This window comes from Cygnus atratus, chromosome Z (genome assembly GCF_013377495.2).
Source record: "Cygnus atratus isolate AKBS03 ecotype Queensland, Australia chromosome Z, CAtr_DNAZoo_HiC_assembly, whole genome shotgun sequence".
Classification (NCBI taxonomy): domain Eukaryota; kingdom Metazoa; phylum Chordata; class Aves; order Anseriformes; family Anatidae; genus Cygnus; species Cygnus atratus.
Genome location: NC_066396.1, coordinates 77198622 through 77220630, shown reverse-complemented (window position 1 = coordinate 77220630; position 22009 = coordinate 77198622). Strand labels below are relative to the sequence as shown.

Sequence of the window (22009 nt, the reverse complement as noted above, 5' to 3'; positions counted from 1 at the left end):
CATATTACTTGAAATACCATTTGTTGGACCAATACTCTGAATAACTACTGAAACTGCAAATTCTTATTCTTGCACAGATGCTTTAAGACCGTCAATATTCATGGTAATTTTCCTGATGATAGACTCAATATAAGGCTACAAACATTGTGCTGTGTAAAAGCCTGATCTGACACAAGTTGCCCAACAATCTCCATACACAGTATGGTAGAGTAAAAAGTTTGCATTGGGATTAGCGATCACCAAAAAAGTGAATGCTGGCATAAGAAAGGTGGACTACAGAAAATGCCAAAAGGAACTGAAACAGTCTCCTGCAAGGCCTTCTCAGAGCTGCAGCTAAGTGCTTTAGTAACAATGGTATTCAGAGTTTAAAAAAGACTTGGAACACGTCAGTGTCTGTGACAACAAATGAGTGAAACACTGAGCTCTCTTCTGAGAGCCCAAAAGTTTACAGAAGCTTGAACATACACTGCTGTAGGAGCCATAACTCCCATTCTGCCAGGGCATTTTGAGCAGTGCCTCTCCTTACTCTTGAATTAGGCTTCTATGCAGCCAGAAATACAATATACAACATGAGAAGGCAAAACGGGCCTCTGTCTGGCTTTCAACTTTAAGAGCTGTCACGTGGTTTTGTGAGTCTCAGAGTCTAGACACAGTTTCATACACTGGTCTGACTATATGAAGTAAATTCATCTCCTTTGATGAGTTCATCTTCCTTTTTGAACCTCAGACTGTCTAAAGAACGTAAGAAGTGCCCTACTGGATGGGAACAAAAGTCCATCCAGCAATGGGTCTTGTCTGCAACAGTGGCAGGTGGAAAGGCTGTTGTGGCAGAGCAAGAGCCTGGCCTTTTTCTGTGGTTCGCTCCCCTTGTACTGCTGCTCCAGCATGTTTGTTGTATTATAGATGATGGAGGACACATTCATGAGTGGTCTTTTTGAATCCATCTGTGGACAAGTGGTCTCATGAATTTGTCTAAATGCTTTTGAACTGCTAATCTGTTAACCTCGATACCAAACTTCCATTTAAATGGCACTTTAAAAGCTTTTCTTAAATAAATAAATAAAATCTGCAGAAGGGCTTGACCAAGAGCCCTTGCTGCAGGAAGAAAAAAACAAAAACAAAAACAAAAAACAAACAGGAATTGTTATAAAGTTTACAGCAGTTTTGTGACCATGACAGTTATCTTTCATGTGGAGTTGAATTTGTGACATATATGATATCCATTTCCCTCACACTGTGCAATCAATATTACTGTGTATTTTAGTTTTTTCTTCATAGGAACATTCAATAAGGGGGAATATTCAGTAACCAGCCTCATACCAGTAATGAATTGCTGGGTCCATACAGGTCCGCATGGAGGTCACTGCAGGGAAAGACAGAAGAGCAACCCATCTCTGCCTACAATGAGCAATGCCAGACCAGGGAAGAAATATGCTATTTCATCTTCTACCAAAAAATCTCTACTTGGGAGGCTCTGTGGAATCCCTCTCGCTAGCGAAATTGTCTGTAAAGGCAAATGCAATGTGTAGCACTGTCACATTTTTTCTACAGAAGCAGAGAAGAATCAAAGGAATCAATACTATTACACTGTAATTCATTCAATTAATTATGTATCAGTGTAGAAATATTATAAAACCTTCATTTCAGAATAACTGATCAATTCAAGGAGCCATAACATTAAGACTTAAAAGTCCATCCTGAATTGTGCCCCAGAAATCAGCAAGGATCCTCCTACCACTTTTTATGTCCATATGAACATTACCCATTAAGCCTCTTCGCTTATTCTATACCCTTCAGTACTAGTTCACTGTTTGGTCTTTTCGTCCTATGAAATTAGTCAGACTAGGTTTATGCCCATAAAGTCTTACTGGGAGAAACATGACTCAGCTGTAGGGCAGCTATACATTATTAATTAATGCTTAGTTTTTAAATAAACCTTATTGCTAGCTTGTACACTACTATTGTTTGTTTTCAACCACAGAAGTTCAATCTATCACAGAAAATTTTAGATTGAAATAAATATTCACCCAGCTTTTCCGTTCTTAGATTTTTCCCTCTGAAACAGCCTTCCAATCCATGCTGGTAAGATTCCCTTTCCTCAGGAAGTTGTACTAATAATTTTCCAAAAATATTAGCAGGGGATCCATAGCAACTGTTGATATGAGCCAAAATGATTTAAGAGAGATCTTAGCAACCTTCTGTTAAGATATACTGTATACAGCCTCCCCCACTTAGCAAAATCCCACAATATGGCAAGAAAGATTTGTATGTCTAAGAATAGCTACCTACACACATTTTTCAAGATGACTGAGCCATAATGATTTAAATCCTCCTTACCACAGTTTCAGCAAGATGTGCCTCTACAACACTATATCGAAGTGTTCTGTTCAGAGTTTTGAACCTTTTTCCTTTTTTAAATCACACCATTAACATCCTTGACATTTTAGAAATAATGTTTATTGATTTTTCTGTTAACATTGCTATAAATTAAGTGATGTAATGGACAGGATTATTGAAGTTCTATAAAGAATATGTCTTTCAGATTCTTAACTACATATTGAAAAAGCGCAGACTCTGGAAAAATACTGCAGTTCTGTGCTGTTCTTGGGAAGTTTTCATTTGGATGACTACTTTTTATGTGACAGAATGGACATATAACAGAGATGATATTACAACTACCTGCTAAGTAAGACAGGAGAAAAACACCTGATTTAGATGAAATTGAGAAATAAACAATAGTAGCAAATCAGACATAGGAGAATTCCTTATCACTTGCTGTTCTGAAATTTAAAATCTGTGGGACACGGTTGCTAATATTCCTTTTTGTAGTAGAAGTGTTATTAGTAAATGCAAATAGCTTTCTTCATTGTAGATGAGGATTCATAAAAGGGCTGAATAGGCTGAACCTGAAGATGCATGAACAGTGCAGAAGGAAAACAGCACAATCATCTTCAGCCTCATTCAATTAGCATTGGTGTCAACAGCCCACACCTTTCTATTTTAAGGGTTACATAAGGTGAGCCTTTAACCTAAGACTTGAAACAGTGTGGAGGATCTTTTAACAGACTACCACATAGACAACAATGATCTACCATATTTAGGAATTTCATATAGCGCTGAAATTTGAGACTTGCAACTGTCCTCACAAACTACTGCATTGAGAGTCAGTATCAGAATGTCTGATGTCTTTTTCAGAATGCTCTGAATGTCTTTTCCACCCCCCCCACCCCCTCCCCCCCCGCGGGGTGACAGCAAAGCACTAAAAGAACCAAAACACCAACCTATTGTCAGCAAAAACAGAACCGACATACCATACATGAACCTTGTCTGCTCCCATGGTTAGGAGGAGTGCCCTGCAGGCAGAGCCCTAATTCACATTTTGATAATAGAGGCACCTGGGTCTGAAGAGGTTTTGGTAAAACCTGATAAGGGGCAGGGAATGAGCAAGGCATCATGTGCTCTGTTAACTTCCATGATCCTTCAGAGTCCTGACTCACAGATTAGTTTTTTAGACTGTTTCTACAGAACCTTCAAGTCACCAAGCCTTCATTCTTGTTTTATTGGGCAGTTTTTCAACTGCTGAGCCTCCTGTAATAATGCAATTCGATTTCTATCCGTGGATGTTTGATTTTACATTCCATCATCGCTAAGCATTGATTAAGCCTTAGCAGATATACTTGATTGTGTTTATGACTTTGTTTTCTCAGGGCAAGGTCAGGGTTTATGACAATATGACACTCATAAAAAACAAAATTTTTGGTGATGCTTGTTTCATGACTGTAATCAGATTTATTCTCCAGCTTTTAAAATGATCTTGTTAGTTTGCTTTAAAACAGAAAAAAGTAACTGAGACATGGACTGGCACAATTGAGAAGAAGCAAAAATGGACTTGGACACATGTTCAGGGATTTATAACCAAAATTCTCTAAAATTCTCACTTTGCTTCCTAGCCTTTGGAAGACCTGTTTCTCAGAGTGCTAAGTCCCTCCTCACAGAAGAAGAAAACATTTTTCTGCTACTTGCCATGGGCATAAACAACTATATGTGGAGAAGATAAATGTCTGGCCTACACCCCAAACTGAATCCCATAGCCATTCACATAGCATGCCTACCAAACCTGACACTGTACAAAACATACCAAAAAGAAAGAAGAGATGGTCATTATACCCCACTTTACTCTACAAGCAAGTAAAGAACTCATCTGAGACACAAGACCTAGATTCAGCTTTCTTTTCTTCTTGATTTAAAGTAAAGCTCTTAACTTCATAGGAAGTTAGCCACACCACTGTACCACTGAGCTGCATTTTGGAGGTGGGGACATTTCACTTTTCCCTGCTGAAGTTGTTCTGCGCACATTTTTATAAACACCCCCCAGGACAAAGACAGGATGAAAATGGCTAGTGCCTTCACCCATTGTCCAAACCAACAAATATTCTACTATTTTGTAATAACTTTTGGAAGGTGCCTGGAAAATAAATGGGTCTTCTTAGTTTAACTTTTAATAGGTAACTATATGCATCATCAGGCCATAATTTTGAAAAGCAGGTATGTAAAAATTAGAGGACAAAATCTGCTATTCACAGGTACTTAACTTAATACTCTGTATTGCCAACTTCTACAAGAAGGGCCAAATACGATGTAATTTCAAGACAGAAGTTCTAGCTATAAACACAGAGTTACGTTTAACTGCTGCACATTTCCCATTCATGCTGGAGAAGATTTCCAAAATGACAAAAGTTAAAATATAGCCTTTACAGATACACTGAAAAACTGAAATTTTGTTTTAAATTCCTGGTTGTTAAATAATGCACTACCCTGTCGTAAAATATGCTCACTTTAAGAATAAGATTTCTCTGCCTTTGTTTCAGTTCTATTCTCTGTTCTCCACTGTTTGTTTTGGATCCTTTCTCCTGTTCTTGTGGTCTTTCTTTTCAAATTGTCTCATCATTTAGCATTTCACCATGGCACGTTTGGGCTTCTGTTGATTTACTATGCCTCTGGTATATCATACCTGGATTTTAATGCAGTGAATCTGCTGTTCATTTACATGAAGAAGGACCATTATGTTGGAGCTTTTTTACACAATACCACTACCTATCTAGCTAAAACTGTACTGGACTTCTCTGCTAAATATCAGAGCATATGTGAGAGAAGCGTGTCTCTCTTGCTGCCATCCATTATCACAATGATTTACTTCATCACTCCTTTGTATAGGCTTTTATTCCCATTTACCGTAAATTTCTTTTAGCTGGATACATTTGCTTGGAGGTTTTGGAGTATGCTTCTGGGTTGTTTTTTTCCTGTTATTAATTGAAATCTCTCCAGTGTTATTTTTACATTCATCCTATTTGCAGGACTCGGGAAATGATTGTCCCTCTGTACTTGGCTCTGGTGAGGCCACACCTCGAGTGCTGTGTTCAGCTTTGGGCCCCTCAGTACAAGAAGGGCATCGAGGTGCTCGAGCGAGTCCAGAGAAGGGCTACGAAGCTGGTGAAGGGCCCGGAACACAAGTCCTGTGAGGAACGGCTGAAGGAACTGGTGGTGTTTAGTCTGGAGAAGAGGAGGCTCAGGGGAGACCTTATTGCTCTCTACAGCTACCTGAAAGGAGCTCGTAGCAAAATGGGGATTGATCTCTTCTCCCAAACACCAAGTGATAAGACAAGGGGAAACACCCTCAAGTTGCATCAGGGGAGGTTTAGATTGGATATTAGGATAAATTTCTTTACTGAAAGGGTTGAGTGGCATTGGAATAGGCCGCCCAGGGAAGTGGTTGAGTCCCTGGAGGTCTACAAGAAACATGTAGATGTAGAACTTAGTAGCATGGTTTAATGGTGGACTTGTCCATATTAGGTTAAAGGTTAAACTAGATGATCTTAGAGGTCTTCTCCAACATGAATGATTCTATGATTCATGACATTTCTGTCTTCCTTTGCAAACACCTACATTTCCTATTTATTCTTAAGGCCAACACATAACTAGCTTAGGAAGTACGTTTAAAAAGTCAGGAAAAAAACAGGGCTGGCAGTCTGAGGTGCCCAGAAGGTCCCCTAGGACAGTGACAAGGCAGATGCGGGGCTGGGATTCCATCCTAATTCATGCTGAATGGGACAAACCAGCTGAGGGACAACTGAGGAAAGCTCTATTTGTTTGCTTTTCAGGAAAGTTACAACAGGCACTCACAAAGGAGCTTCTTCGAAAGAGTACATTTCTAACATACACTAATTCAAAAATGCAAAGCAACATTCTTTCAGAATACGTAAGGAGTAATAGCTAATACAGGATATCCTCAAAAGCATCTACCAAATTACAAGAAAGATATTCAGGACACAGACATGCCATGTCTGCAACTCCATTTCTGACTCTTCAAAAAGAAGCTAAAATCACAGTTGGCAACAGTTCTGAAATGCAACAGTAATCCATAAATACTCCTTAATTTTCCTGTCATTGCAGAATTAAGCTACTTCCAGCTAACACAGATCTTACCAGGTGTGCTAAATTGATGTCATTATAAGCCATCAGGAAATACCCACAGAGACCTGTAGCAACATTTAGAAGTTTTGTTAAACAGCTGTGTGTTATAATTGATTTGTATTATTTAAAACAGCTAAAGCAAGTTATCTCCGGATGTAGAAAAGGGATGACTGAAGACTCCAGGGAGATTTAACTCACAAGAAAGCCAATCACAGGAACTTCATTTGAGCATTTTAAGATTATTACTAGAGGAAGTGCAATTAAATCATCACCATTTATCAATTATCATTATAAAATACTATGCAACCTTATCATACTAATTTATTTATGAGAAGGTAACTAGTTGGCTTCTGCTTACTGCAGTAAAAATAATCTAGTCAGTAAAAATATCTGAAGACACTTTCTCTGAAAATGAACATGCCTTTCAAATAATAATCAAAGGTAACAAAAAAAGTTCAAAGTTTTATATAAAATTTGTTTTCAATTATATGGGTGATATAATTGCCAAATAGCTAAACTATTTGGAGCTCATGCACTGTTTCAGTTCCTGATCTCGGCTATATTTTGCCATACAGAGTATAAGACAAAATATAGTTGTATTACAACTGTACACTGGCATGCTATACACATTTCATAAAACACATGGAATGTAAGTCCCAAATGCTTGGTTGAACATCCTGGATCTGTGATTAAAAAATGGCAGTAAGAATTTTTTTTCCTAATCTGCCAACTCTTGAATTGAAGTCCAAAATCAGCCTTTGTTAAAAGGTAAGTAACATTATCCTTTGATAGTTGTTTGCTCATTTTTTTTTCCCCAGTGGTGAATTGCTTGTAGAAGTTTTGCTCTGTTTTGGAGCAAAATTCTGAACCTTCTCTCTCTGCTGTTCGCGTGTACTGAGAGTTCAAGCCTGTTTTGGTGAGTTTGCCCAGTGACTTGCATTACATGATCTGTGTCCCTGCAGGCAAAGCCTAACCCACATAGCAAAACTGGTTAGCAGAAATGCAGGAGAAAAAAAAAAAAAAACCAACAAGTTGGTATTTCAGTTCAGAACCCTGACCCACTTTAGGGCAAAAAACACTTTTTCTTTCAGACCTAACTCCCATTTTGATCTGAGCCTTGCAGGCTACTGCTTACTGTAAGTTTTTATTATCTTTTGTAATTCCTTTGAGAATGCTCTGATCTTTACTGCTGTTTTCTATTTGATCTGGCATATGTATCTCTCAATTTACAAGGGGAAATGTTTGTTATACCAGCAGTTCTTGGCACTTAAAATACAATACTGTTGGCACTGTTAATTGTGCTGGTGTTTTGCCTCCCCTCTGACTCAGCCAGAAATGTACACACAAAACCATGCACTCCCTTTGTCTTCTTATCACCTGACTGGATGACCATAAGCCAGTGCATCCTCACTGCCCAGCGCCTTTGTGCTTTCATCTAAAATTAAAACTGTAGACCTCTTAAAGCTGCTTTCCCAGGGGCTCTCTCTCACAGCCATGTGGGAAAGTACATTTTCAATCCAGGAAGGCAGCTGGGGCCTTTGGACCCATTCAGTACTGATGTGAAGCAGGCTAACCTCACTCAAGTCAGCAGAATTCAATAGCCTTAAGCCACAGGTACATGGTCTTCAGGGAAATGATGTACATACAAAAGGCATAGGAAAAAAAGAAAAGAAAAAAAAAAAGGTAAAGTAATTCCAGATCATTCATGGAACTGCTGGAGGATCTTACCTTCTCTAGCTTCTACCTGCCAGCAGTTCCAATATTATGCTATCAGCCTGAGGCACAATCTGCATTATTCTGGGAAAAGCAGTTTAACTTAGTCTGCAATGACTTATTTAATAGAATATCACCTCAATGTCATGTCCAGTAGTGTTTTGCTGCTATAACTCTGCTAATTTCTCCAAAATGTTTTTCTTTATATCTTAGTTTCTGTCACTGGACTCATGGGCTGAACCACTTCTGGAAAGGTGCCACAGAGACAAGAGGCTCAGCACGCCACACATTTTACCAACATAAAACCTGTTCCTGCAAGCCCCTGCATGCATGTATCTCACACACTTACTTCCCTAGTTAAAAGATGCAGGCCGGTTTTACTTTACTGTTCCTTAAGAGGCAAAAGTAATCTCCAGGTGGGAGTGACCTGCTTTTCCTTTTGGCTTCCATCACTTTGATTTTATGTATTTCAAACATATTCTTTACGCTTTATTATCAGTAGTACTGCATTATGATTTATTACCTACACTGTGCTGTGGGTTTTTGCAGTGGTTTGCAGACAAATAGAAAGAGACAGTGCTTTCTATAGAGGAGCGTGAATGTGGCTTCAGGCCACAGAATAATGTGTAGAAGTTTAGAGAAGGCATAACACCTCTGGAGTGCAGATAACAGACTCTCCTATACATTTTTGCAGGTGGGACTGTAAGCTATCCACAAGCCAAAACAGCTCATCTGGGAAATACCTGAGATGTCAGCCCCAAAGGATTCCTAGCATCTGACTGTAGTTAAGAGTTACTGGTCTCTATCTACCAGCAATGGATTTTCAAATGGATTGAAAGCAAAGTTAATTGAATCTTCTGCCTTTCTATGCAGAAACGGTCATGATTTAGCTCTGAATCTTAAACTTGAGCTATGAATCACAAAACTTTACAATCTGAACTACAAAACTTTCTTGTGCAGAAAGGGAGTTATCAGCTAATATATTATTTTATTAAATCTAATTTTCTCATCTTCATTCTGTAGTAGACAATCCGGATAATTAATACTTTATTTAAAAGCATCTATTATGAGAGAATCTGCAAACTCACAATTAGAATTCAGGAATGCACAACAAACATCTGAAAACCAATGCCTGTTGAGTTCTCAGGGAGCTATTATAATACAAATAATAGTCTGTGGCTGCAAAAACATCAACATTGCTTGTGTTCCCATGATTGAGTGCCATTTACAAATAGGCATCCTGTAATTAAGTTGTATTAGTTGAATTATAGAAACACCTGTAGACCTCAGTTGAGGTTATATTCCTGTTGCACCAGCTGCTCTTGTAAGAGACCTGTGTACCTGGAAGCAGTTAAGATCAAGAAGCCAGTGATGGAAGCAGGGAAAGCAAAGAGACATTGGTATCTTCCTCTGATGATAAAAACCTCACACCTGGAGAGTTTCCACTCTTTGTCCAAACTTGCACTGGAGGCCTGAAGCTGAGGGGAGAACCCAGAGTGCACAACTCAGCTCTGAGCCACATCTCACTCTTCCTGTGCACAAATGAGACTGTTTTCAAGACAGCCACCATCACAATTCTATGAATAGGACATAAATTGCTGAAATAATCTAGTGACTTTAAGACCACTTCAAATAAAAGTGATTTGAATACCTCTAAAACAAGGCACTGATAACAGAGTTTACTAATCTGCTTCCTCTTGTAAAACATGGTGTTCATTAACCACTGATTCTTAAGTACATTAGTCAGTAACAACATATTATTTGATTGAGAGACTAATTTTCTCTCCTTCAATTCTTGGGATTGCAGGTCTATTTAAAATTGAAAATTACACAGTCTTTTTGGTAATTTGATTAACAGACAATCTGTGAAATATTACACTACTATATTTTACTTAAGTAAGTCAGTCAGTCTATTTTTATATTTACCAAAATCCACAATTACTTAGGAATTATCAGTTTTCAGGACTGGCTTTTGAGAAGAATTTTAAATGAGAGATATTGTCACACTAAGTCTTATGTGGTGAACATCTATGTATTCTTCAAAATCCAGGTCTGAAACTGTTGTTGGTAACTGGCTCAACAGCACCTCTGTAAGACTTCTATATATTTTATTTGTGTCCAGGAGAGAAATAAGGCCATTGAGGATTTGGGCATATATTGCATCCATCAATTTTGTAAATGACCAGTGGCTTCTCACCTGCTGTGTAATAGCGTCCCAGGGCCCCTCCAGCAGACAGGCTTGGTAGCACGCATGAACACTTTTCCATATTTCATCCAGAGTTAGAGGTCTTCCATCTGTGGTAGAGGGGAGGGGAAAAAGCACCCACAGTCAGAGCTCTCAAGCAGGCTATATCTTTAATAGAGTACAGCAAAAGTAAATCTGAAAATACTGATTATCTACAGACAGATGGAAAAAACAGCAGAATGTGACTGAGCCGCTTCTAGCCTCAAAACTCCAGAACAGTAATGCTCAAATCCTAACTGGATGTGTGTATAAAACTAGCCCAAATTCTCAAAACTATCCTATACTTCTCCATCACCTGAGAGGAACAACTCACTTTCCTGGTTGCAAGTTGTAAAGTTAAACTAACTTTGTAAAATAATGCTTGAGTAAGAGAGATTAAAAACCACAGAATAGTATCATTAACAGCTATTTCATGTAAATACATGTAATTCATAGTGAGAGAATGGAAAAAATGCAAGGAACAAAATTATGCAGTCAAAAGTTCACTGCCCTTTGGTAACTTAGAGGAGTTTTTTTTTTCCTTGAGACATATTTTGAGACATTTGAGACATTAAGACATTTTTTTCTTGAGCCACATTGTCACAGCACATTTCAGTGGTGATGTTAGAATTATGCCAAGATATTACCACTTTGAAAATAATCATGTCAATTTTTTCTGAACATTTGTTTTTGACAAATAGCAATAGAATATTTTGATATACTTTCAATAAGTTGCTTCATCTTAGCATCTATTAGGTGTCAGAGACCATTATCCTGTGATAACTAGTTTTATTCTACTGACATTTTCATGTCTGTAAAATGAACAAGATTTATTCATCCAATTAACATTTGAATGCCATGTTTAGATGTAAGTTAAAAACAGCTGCCTACAGTCTCTGTTTTATCTTCTGCATGCATTGAAAAAACTGCACCAAGTTCTGCCCTTACTTAAGCACCATGTAACAGAAGCATTAAGATGTGCGGCAAATGAAGTATCTGTGAAGGCAACAGAATATTAAGTAGATATGCTATGCCATCCTCAGGAACATGAGACTTGCTAGACCTGCATCCCCCCTGTCCTGTGATGGCAGATACCAAAGTTGTTCTGGCGATAGTCTAACACTTGCTAAGAAATTTGTTACTAGAGAGTAAGTGAAGTTCAGAAGGAAATATTTATGCTCAGATCATCTGTGTACAAATAATACAAAATACCATAGATACTTGCAATTTTCTGTTTTCTATACAACCTGCAAAGGCAATTCAGAGTGAGTGTAAATGCAAAATCTAAAACAACATACATTCAAATGAAAAAATTGATTTACCACTCTAGATTTTACTCTGTACATCTTTGTGAATTTTTATACCAACACTTGAGCAAATGGAGATAGAATGGATTACTCTGACTCTAACCATCTCATTTATAGAAATTATTAAATATAGGATCAAGGATTAATCACATAGTTAAAAATTACCCGAGTTTTGCCTTTACCTCATGGGTCTTATTACTTCGTGTATGAAAAGCAGCATACCGTCTATCTTATTTCAGTATAGAATTATTTTCATTTCAGATGAAAATACATATAAACTAAAACCACAAGTTTTACATCACACCAGAGTGAGATCACAGTCAGTAATACACTTCAGTAGTTATTATAAACTAATTGCAGTGTTTCACATAAGAACAAAAATTGATCTGGGCATTCTGATCAGGCACTTACATATTGAAATATCCTTGGATTTAAGCCTCCCTACATTTTGAAATTTCTGCACAATTATATTTCACTAAGCTTTAAATGAGTATGAAGTCATTTTTTTTTTGCTATTGTTTTTAGTGAGTAAGACTTCATGCATATTCCCAAGTATTGTATTCCTATAGATTCTCATCTAATTGACTAGCTCAGTTTCCTAGAAGATGGGAAGACAGATACAGCAGGAAAGAATAACTTATCAATACTTAAAATGGACATGAGGTTTAGCTTCACAGCTGGGAACTGTAAGACCGTTGCAAAAAGACAGGTGATTAATGGGCAGTTTTCCCATTGCCTTTTGCAGGATGAAGACCTCAAAGTCTATCGTTTTCTCTCTGAATGAAACAAATAAACAAAACTAAACTAAATAAAATAAAAGCTACGCTAAGATCCCAAATGACTGATAGAAGTCCTAGTATGTTAGATAGCAGCTGGAAGTGAAGAAGAGTTTGGAGTTTTTGTAGTCTGCTTTGATTTTCCTCCTGTTTCTGTATCAAAAGATAAGTATGGATGATAAAACTCATCTCAGGTAATCTGACTGGAGGTATGTTATATGTTTTTAAAGTCCTCATTGTGTGTGAATTTGTTTTAATTGTTTATCATATAATCACAGAATGGTTTGGGTTGGAAAGGAACTTAAAGATTAACTAGTTACAACCTCCTGCCATGGGCAGGGACCCCTCCCACCAGATGAGGTTGCCCAGAGTCCCATCCAACCTGGACTGGAACACTGCCAGGGATGGGGCATCCACAGCTTCTCTGGGCAACCTGGTCCAGAGCCTCACCACCTTCAGAGAAAAGAATTTCTTCCTCATATCTAATCTAAACCTATGCTCTGCTAACTTAAAGCCATTCTCCCTTGCCCTACCCCTACACGCCCTGACACAGAGTCCCTCCTCAGCTTTCCTGTAGCCCCCTTTAGGCACTGGCAGGCTGCTGTGAGGTATCCCCAGGGCCTTCTTTTCCCCAGGCTGAACAAACCCAACTCCCTCAGCCTGTCTTCACAGGACACTTGCTCCAGCCCCCTGATCATCCTTGTGGCCCTCCTCTGGACTCGCTCTGACAGGTCCCTGTCCTCCTTGTGCTGGGGTCCCAGAGCTGAGCACGGGGCTCCAGGTGGGGTCTCACGAGAGCAGAGCAGAGGGGGACAATCCCCTTCCTCGCCCTGCTGGCCACGCTGCTTTTGGTGCAGCCCAGGGTATGGTTGGCTTTCTGGGCTGCAAGCACACATTGAATCATTTAGGTCAATATAACTGAAGCCATGTTAATCCCAATCTCCCAGCTTGGCACAAAACACACTTCTGTATTCTATGGGCACTTTCAGACCACTTTTTTCCAGGACTGTTAGCATTCACATGTTTAGCTGCCCTGTTACACATCCCCGCAAGCAACTGAGAGCTCCCGCACCCAGCTGGGCTGACAGAGCGGCCTGTAATTGTTGCTGCTAGCAACAAGGGGCCACGGCGGCACCCGCTGAGCCAGGCAGCCGCTCTGTGTCTTGTTGCGCTGCTTCCTGTCACAGAGCTGAGCTCCCCACGTACAGCCAGAAAAAGAAGGCAATGGCAGCAGCGAGCAAAAAGAAGTGGCAGGAGAGGAAGGCCCAGGCATCAGTTTCACCCTACAATGTATTTATCCATCATCCACACAGGGTGACACAGATGCTGAGGTGCCTGCAGCTCATCCCAAGCCCTGTCCCAGGTATAGCTGGGAGCAGGTGTGTTGACAGAAGAAAAAATTTGTGGTTATATGCATGCTTTGTATAATTCACCTCATTAAACAATCACACCAATTGCCACAGAGAGCAAAAGGAAATTTCTACCACACAGCATTCGGTAGCTGCCTGTGAGTCATGCCAGATTTACCGTACCCTTGACAGGCCACAAGCCTGGCACACAACACATTATCCACTCATCAGTGCTACGACAAAATGCAGACTCTGATGCAACAAGAAGGGACAAAAGAGCCTGGGAGACAACCAGATGAGATATTTTTTAAGAGAAAGAAGCTGATGGATAAGAGTCAAGAACTCCTAAATATTGGTTCTGCTTCTGCCGCTCACTAACTGTGGGCTTGAATCAACCAGTTCACCTGCCTTAACAGTCAGCCAAAAATAACTACAGCATTCCTATCAGAAACTCTGATTTTTATTATTTAAACTGCCTTAATAATAACAAACACTTCTTCAAAAGGCTTGTTGAAGGTCCAGTTGGGGTTAACTTGTTTTTATCACCAGAAGTAAGAAATAGTTAAAAAGCAGATTTTCTTTTAACAAAATTTTGTGTATGTCCAAAACCATGATACAGCCCTTTCTCATAGACCAAGGTCTTAAGAAGAGACATTTTTCTGAGAAAGGAGAGAGTGCTTTTGACTTTAGAGAGTAAGTCTGATTTCTGGAAAGTGCATCCACCAGGCCCAGTACTGTTATGAACACAGAAAGTCATGCCTTCAGGGTTGGAGGAAGTTACATTGTCTTCCAAGCTGTCTCTCTCTAACCACTGATTAGCATGGTTTTTATTGGCAGGGATCTATCTGTATTGTCAGAAAGCTAAACATATTCTGAGCAGGTCAGCTTGAAAATCCCCTTTCTTCACTCTTTTATAGGTGAGCTGGGGTGCAGTCTGTGTTGACTCCCATTACTCCTGCTCTTTCTTTTTGGTACTTAGTATTCACGAATCTTCCTCTACCTTTGCAGGAAAAAGAAGCAGCAAAGTGTCAGACAAGCCTTTCTATTCTTGACATACAGGGTGTTTCCTGAATGATACCTGTGTCCACCTGTGATTTTGTTGCTGCCACCCCACTGTCAATGCAAGAGGTGTTTTTAGGTATGGCTTTAGATGATGACAATTCAGGAAAAAACTGAAGTTCCTTCACATCTTAAAGATGAAGAAAAGGGGAAATACTCTGCTGATTAAAGAAAGCTTACTGGACCTAGCCCAGCCCATCTGGTTGATGCCAACACTGAAGGGGAAGGCTAATTGCCTACACCATCTGTCTCTAAGAGGGCTAATTGCTGACATCAGATCTCAGCAAGGGGTTCATGCATTTCTTCAGCTACCTCTTTGGTAATCTCGGAAGTCAGAAAAAGAAAGAAGGGTTCCTGCTTTTCAAAGGTATGGCATACATAAGACTAATATTGGAGAAAGGACACCTAGTTCTCTGACACTCTGAGATACTGAGGACCACTGTCTGGACTTCAGAAGGTCTGAATTTAGGAATATATGCCACATGGGAAGTATCGTGAACTGGTGAAAAATGTTTCTTAGATGTATATATGTATCCTAAAAATATCTTCTTGTATCCTGTAACGTTCCCAAGCATCTTTCCAGACAGTCATCACATTTAATCATTTTCAGCTGAAGTATTTGTCCTTGCACAGAACAAAATCTTCCCTGTAAATCTATCCCCAGAGACTACCAAAAAGTTTAGATGTCTTTCAAAATGTTTTAGTCCTATTGCAATTAAAATTTCAAGCCATTACCTTGTTACTACCTTACATATCAAACTTCTTCTGACAAAAAAGAAAAAAAAGGTTTAAAAAGGAATTCCAGAAAATAACTCATCCAATTTAAACAGCAGCAAGGATAAGTTTATAATTCAGCTTTTGTCTTTCTGCTGGAAGGGCTGACCTGCAATGTTTAAGCACAACTGCTAGCAGAAAGGAGTGAAAACCACATGTCCTCACTGACACAAGCTCCTGAAGATGCTTACCCTGCTGGAGAGCACAGGAAAAACTCCACAGCGACCCTTTCAGAAGCCTTTTTGCTAGGAGGGACTGCTGGAGACAAGCAGTCAGTGAAAAATGGACTTACATATGGAGGGAGAAAGGAGGGATTTAATTGTTCTACAAAAGTTTTTAGAGTCTATTTGGAACAGTGCAGATTTGGACAGGCTGGCACTGGTTGCTATCATAACATACAAAGTGAGGAAGTGAATTGCATTGCAAAACAAGCAAAACTACTTAGTCAGGTTGAACAGAAGAATTATTATTTCCTAGGCAGGCCTCGAGTTATAATGGCCACTTAACATACTGCCAGAGAGGAAGCAGAGTTTTAAATTCAACCTCCATGCTCTGCTGCTGGGGAAGACAAAACAGGGTAGGGCTGTGGAAACACTGGAAGGATTATAGCTCACCTTCACCTCTTGCAACATGCTCTAATTAACATGAGGATCAGTATGGACAGGATTCAAGGGAAACCACGAGCAGCTCGCAAGAGACTTGTGAAGAACCCATTTTGTTAGTTAATCTGAAAACAATAGTAGGAATTTAGAGTGAGAAATCAATGCAGGTCTCAGAAGATGATTCTTCCCTGAAAATTTCAGATAAGGAATGCAGTGAGTATTTCTAGTTGTCTGAGAAACAAGGTGAGGAGCCTATCACAGGAAGACTATGACCTTTCTCAGGAAAAAAATCTCGGGGCTTTACCTAGAATTTTCTTCATACTAGGCTCAGGGTAAGACAAAAGATATTTCTCTGAGAGAGCTCAGGTAATTGTGATTGACTGATGTTTGCATGTTTCTGAAAAACCCCACGTTGGTGCCTTCAGATAGCACTGCATAGGCAGGTAAATTATTTGCAGTGATGATAGATTTTGCTGTTTTCAAAAATAAACTATCCAGAACTAAAATCAGGGAATAATAGCTGAAACTATTCTTGGAGAAGTACTTATTGCCAGTATTTTGTATCCTTCTCTCTTCAAGAGTCAGAGAACGTTATATGTTAAAAGAAAGAGTTAAATGCGAAAGAGAGCCCAGGTGACTTCAGGAATTATCTCAAAAAAGTCCTTGTTTTCCATTGTGAAAGGTTCCCAAAAAGCATTTTAAAACATAATCTCACTTGCAGGAGCAATTACATATTTGTACTGCAAGGGGAGCTGTTGGCACATAATACTACGACTGTGCATTAGATCATCCACTAGCTTCTGTAATATCCACTTCCAGATATAAGGAGTCATGTTTCAACACCTCCGATTCCCTGATGCTGACAAGCTAAACAACTTGTTTTGTCTCTGGGAGCTCTTCTCTGGTGATTAACTGCTTATGGTGAATACTAATTATATGAAAGTACAGTACAGTAGAAATAGTGTCCTATTTCTTCTACCTGCAGCATCTCCATCTCTTCTGTAGAGACTATGCACTATTAATTCAGCAAAAACCAAGATTATGACATTTTTCAGGACCACAAATAGGTTAATCTGTCTCTTACAGCAAAACTTTCTTCACCGTTCTGTCTACACATAAGTTTAAAGGCAAAACACTGCACATTTCTAAATGCCTGTAATAACTCTAGAAATAAATTTGCAGCAGGATGTGTGCAAATGAGTTCTGTTGGTGGTAAAGATAGAGCAATGTCCCCAATTCCCTATGTCCCAGTTTGAAAATTTACCCCAAATTATCCATTCCTGAAACTGCACCTCTGACTAAAATCTTTTCACCAGGGAGTCTATGAGAATTTGTTCTTCAATTTTAAATCTAAAGTGCCTTTTAAAATGCTAACACTGCAAAATTAGAAACCATTAAACAATATAAGGCAGAGAGTGATTAAATCTACCAAACACATTCAAAGCATCTTAAGCCACTTTTTAATTAAAAAGAAAAAAGATATCTCTGGCAACAGTCAGACATCTTTATCTAGATAAAGTTAGGAGATTATTCAAAACACAAAAGATGCTGATGCTACCATGCAGGAGACTGAAGAAATGACTTGAAGATTTCAGTCCCTCAGCCCTTGGTACGCAGTCTTCGGGCAGAGAGGAACAGAGCACAGCCAGTGCTGCAGTGTGATCACTCTATGTTTGCTGATTAAATAAGTGACACTAACAGTGGCCTTGGAGGGAGGCTCTGTGTTCCTCCTTCCTTCCTGACAGGATGGTGAGTAAAATCACAGTAGCTGTAGCAATTGAGTAATGGGTAACAAGATGTACATTTTAGGAGGAAAAAAAGATCAGTTAGTGTTTCAAGAACCAGTTTTAATAGATAGAAAAAGGCAATACCTTATTATTATCATTATTTTTTAAAGCAGCTGATTTCAACAGAAAACAACATACACTTTTAAAGGTTCATTTACACGCCAGCCTTGTGGCTCAAAGTCAGGCTTCAAAGAAGCAGACACAGTTCTGCTGAAGCACTGTAATTCTCTCCACTTATTTCATAGTCAAATTCAAACCTGCAGCTTTAAGGTTTTTGTATTCATTTAAAGGAAAGAACAAGAAAAATGATCAGCAGTTTTAGTCAACCACAGGCAAGATGCCAGGAGCCAAAGATCAGCCTCCTTCAGGCTGAGATGATATCATCTACTCCAAGGTCCTGAAGCTCTGTGTCTGGAGTATTATAAAATTTACTGGTGAACAGTCTCATCTCTTACTTTCTTATTACTTACGATCATTATTTTGTTCCTCTGTTTAATATAAAATCTGTGTTTTTAACATCTGTGGCATCTGATATTTTTTTATTCATCACTTTGTCTAACAGAAAATTGGTCTTACCTAAAAAGCAAGCCCTAAAATAAAGCACAGGTACTTGGTAGCTGCTGGAGTACAAGACATGATATTCATAGCGAACCACTTCTTCTGTTGTTGCACAAACTCCAGCTACTTGAGAATCATCCAAAGATTCCTAAAACAATAAACGTGAACACAATAATATATCAACTTTTGTATTTTTATCAAGAGGAAGTTAATTACAACTGCTGTAATTAATAAACATATAGAATAGAAAAAACAGTGATCACCACTTTAACAGCACTATTCTATTATTACAAAAAGAATTTAATGAGAAAGAAAATCACAGCAGTCCAAAACCTACAAAGACATCTTGCACACTTACTTTTACACTCTGTGAACTATGTGCAAGCATTTGCAGAACTGAGGTCTTTCTAAGTGCAGGCTGTTTTTGTAAACAAAAGAAAAAAAGGAAAAGTTCACTAAAATCTTTATGGCAGAATACCTGTACAATAAGCTAACTACAGCTGCATCTCTTCTGATTAACATTACTATAAACCATTTTAAAAGTGTGTCCTTAAATAATCTGGTTTTGCTTGCCAAAGGACAAATCAACAGTATCCACCAAAAATTCTCTGCTCTACCTTCTTTAAAGGCTTTTTGCAAAAGGCTGTTTTTGACTATAATACTTCTAAAAGCTAAGACATTTTCCTCCTGTCACTGTATATTTCAGGTGTAAAGTAATTAATGTATGTTGTAGACTTGAAATAAATCTGAAGAGATGGAAGTTATTGCATTGAGATATTCCCCAGCTGGTGCATAAATCTCTTAACATGTTTATCAATTTGTTAATTTCAAAATAATATTCAAATGGTGCTAAACACCCAGTTGTTTTGACTTTTCTAAAAATCAACAATTCTCAACATTTCTCAATTCTCAACATTTCTGAAAATTAAATTACTAATGCCACTAAGATTAAATGTTAGAACAAACTTTCCAAGAAGACACTACGGGTGTGGACTTGTTTGGTTTTCAAACCCCCAAATTTACATGCATGAACTAAGCAACCATAATGCCCCATAGGTTGGGTGTGCACTTCACAAGTTTATTATTGCCAACCAACTGTGAATATTGGTTTACTGTCTCTGCCCAAGCAAAATGAAAAAGACTGAACAGAAAAGAAAAACCAGCATCCTTTGAACGCCATACTGGTTTAACACACGAGAAATTTAAAGCCATTTATTTTTATCTCACACCCATAAGTCAGCCATCAATCAATCCATGAAGAGATATAAGACCAGAAAAACTATAATGGTAATGACACATAAAATACTTTAAGGTTTTTTTGATAGTCCACATAAAAGGTATTTTGCCCAAATTTAGCATTTTAGACAACCAGATACTGTTGAAGCACATGGATAGAAGATCATGAATAAAGAGCCCAGATCATGGGAACCAACAGACCAAGGTACTGTAAATACAATTTTGGACATTAAATGAGAAAATCACAGATGGTCATGGAGTAGAAGGCTTATGGGAGGTTCTAGACAGTTGCAGCAATGCTTGATTTTAGCTTATCAGTAAAAAAGATATCTTAAGTACCAAAATGGAACAGTAAAGAAAATCCCCTCCATGTTAACCTAGTTTTAAAAAACTGTATGTGAAAGAAAACACATCAGAAGGAATAATGATGACTGCTATATCTGACTTCATGGTCCAGGTAAAGTTAGTTATGCCATGCCCAGTTCCCCAGTTCCTATAAAACAATGGAACAGACTAAGAAAGCAAAGTCTTTTCTTCTTCCCTCATGTTGGAACATCTGATCAGATGTCAAATACAGAAGAATACCATTAAAAAAATCTCTTGAGGAAAGGAGAGATTCTCTAAAGTAAACAACTTTCTTTAAATTGATCTGTTTTCAGTGCTTTAGTGTGAATAGTAAAAGAAAGAACAGCAGCAGCAGGTGGTAAAAGAAATCAAAAAACAACTTGGCTCTCAAGTTTATAGGGGTGGGAAAGAGAAAGAGTTCCAGAACAGAACCTAGATTAAAATTTAAAAAACCCTCTCAGATCAGCCTTCTGGAATCAAAATCATGCCGCTGAATTAATGCTTCATTGGGTATTATGCCTAGTCACTAGTTTACCTTGCCCTAAAAATACTTCTGGAAATGGCAGAACTACCTGTCTATGTATTAATGTTGTTGTTCTACCAAAAAAAATGCTGTCTGTATACACATATTTCTCTCTCCTGTTTTGTATATGTAAATGACTCTAAACCCTCACATAAATACTAATATCTAATTTGTGATAATTTTAGACTGAATGATAAAGGAGTCATATTCTTTATTACCTGCAAATACCTAGGAAAAGAAGTAACCTAATATTCAAATACGCAAAAATTAAATACTCAAAAGCTGTATACCCCTAGGGAAAACATGTTTTGTAAATACCCTACTTAATATCTCAGAAAGTCATAAATTAAGCTAAGAATAACTTTGTCATCAAGAATTCAGCTTGCTGGGTTAGCAAGGATTTCAGCTGGTAAGCAACTTCTATCTTCATTTTCTGGATTAGGAAAAGGAAAGCGAAGGAGCCAGTCAGTCCTCCTAATTTCATTGTTCCTTGATATGGCCAGTGAGAAAACTCTCAAGAGAATTTCTGCCATTACCAGAAGGATATTAGACTGTGGGCTACTTACCAAAACATCCCATTACTTCCAGAGAAAGCTGATTTTCTCCAGAAGTGGCCTTCCCAGAAGACATACACAGTTCGATGGCAGGAGAGGCAGCCGACAAGGGAAGAAGGCTGTATAAACAGCTTTACTCTAAACAAATTACTGTTTTGGAGAGCAGAGTATTTGTGGACGCATTCATTTTGCATTATCCTGGGGTTCGCTGACTGATAGTTTAAGCAGTGTCTGAAGTCAAGCACTCAACTGAAAGCAAAGCTTGAAGAAGCTTTGAAACTGACACTCTTCTGCTCTGTTACAAGATGGACTTCGGTCTACTACAAAGTTCCTATGCTTATTCAAAAACGGTTTCTGATAATCAGATCTCCTTTCCTGCTATTTCTAGTGACAAGTGGGAGCATTGTATTTGTGATCTGCACAGAAACACAGCTGAATCCTTCTTAGGGCTATTTCTAATCCCCTTTCCTTTCCGGAAACAGCAGTGACAAGACTTTTTTAAATAAAAAAATACAGCACTGATGTGTAATCCTGTACTTTACCGCCTCTGTAAGTATGATGCATAGGATTTATGCAGGGAAAGTACATTTTGGAGCCGAAAAGTTCTGATGCTATCTCTCTTGCTGATGAGATGAACTTTGCTGATGATATGAATAAAGCGAGCACAGTCACTTTAGGCAATCTTTGGAACATCTAAAAATTATGCATGGCTGTATAAAGCCACGGAACCT

The 22009-nt window shown here is 38.5% G+C and overlaps 1 protein-coding gene across 3 annotated transcripts in view; it reads right to left on the bottom strand.

The window, feature by feature from the left end:
• ATG10 (autophagy related 10) overlaps positions 1-22009 on the bottom strand; it is an 83205-nt gene that overhangs the window by 12235 nt on the left and 48961 nt on the right. For all 3 annotated transcript variants that reach the window (XM_050716481.1, XM_035567576.2, XM_035567577.2), the window contains exons 4-5: positions 18639-18768; positions 10382-10479 (exon numbers count right to left, since the gene is read on the bottom strand). In XM_050716481.1, coding sequence (XP_050572438.1) covers positions 10382-10479; positions 18639-18768 — 228 coding nt within the window. The remainder of the gene's footprint in view (positions 1-10381; positions 10480-18638; positions 18769-22009) is intronic.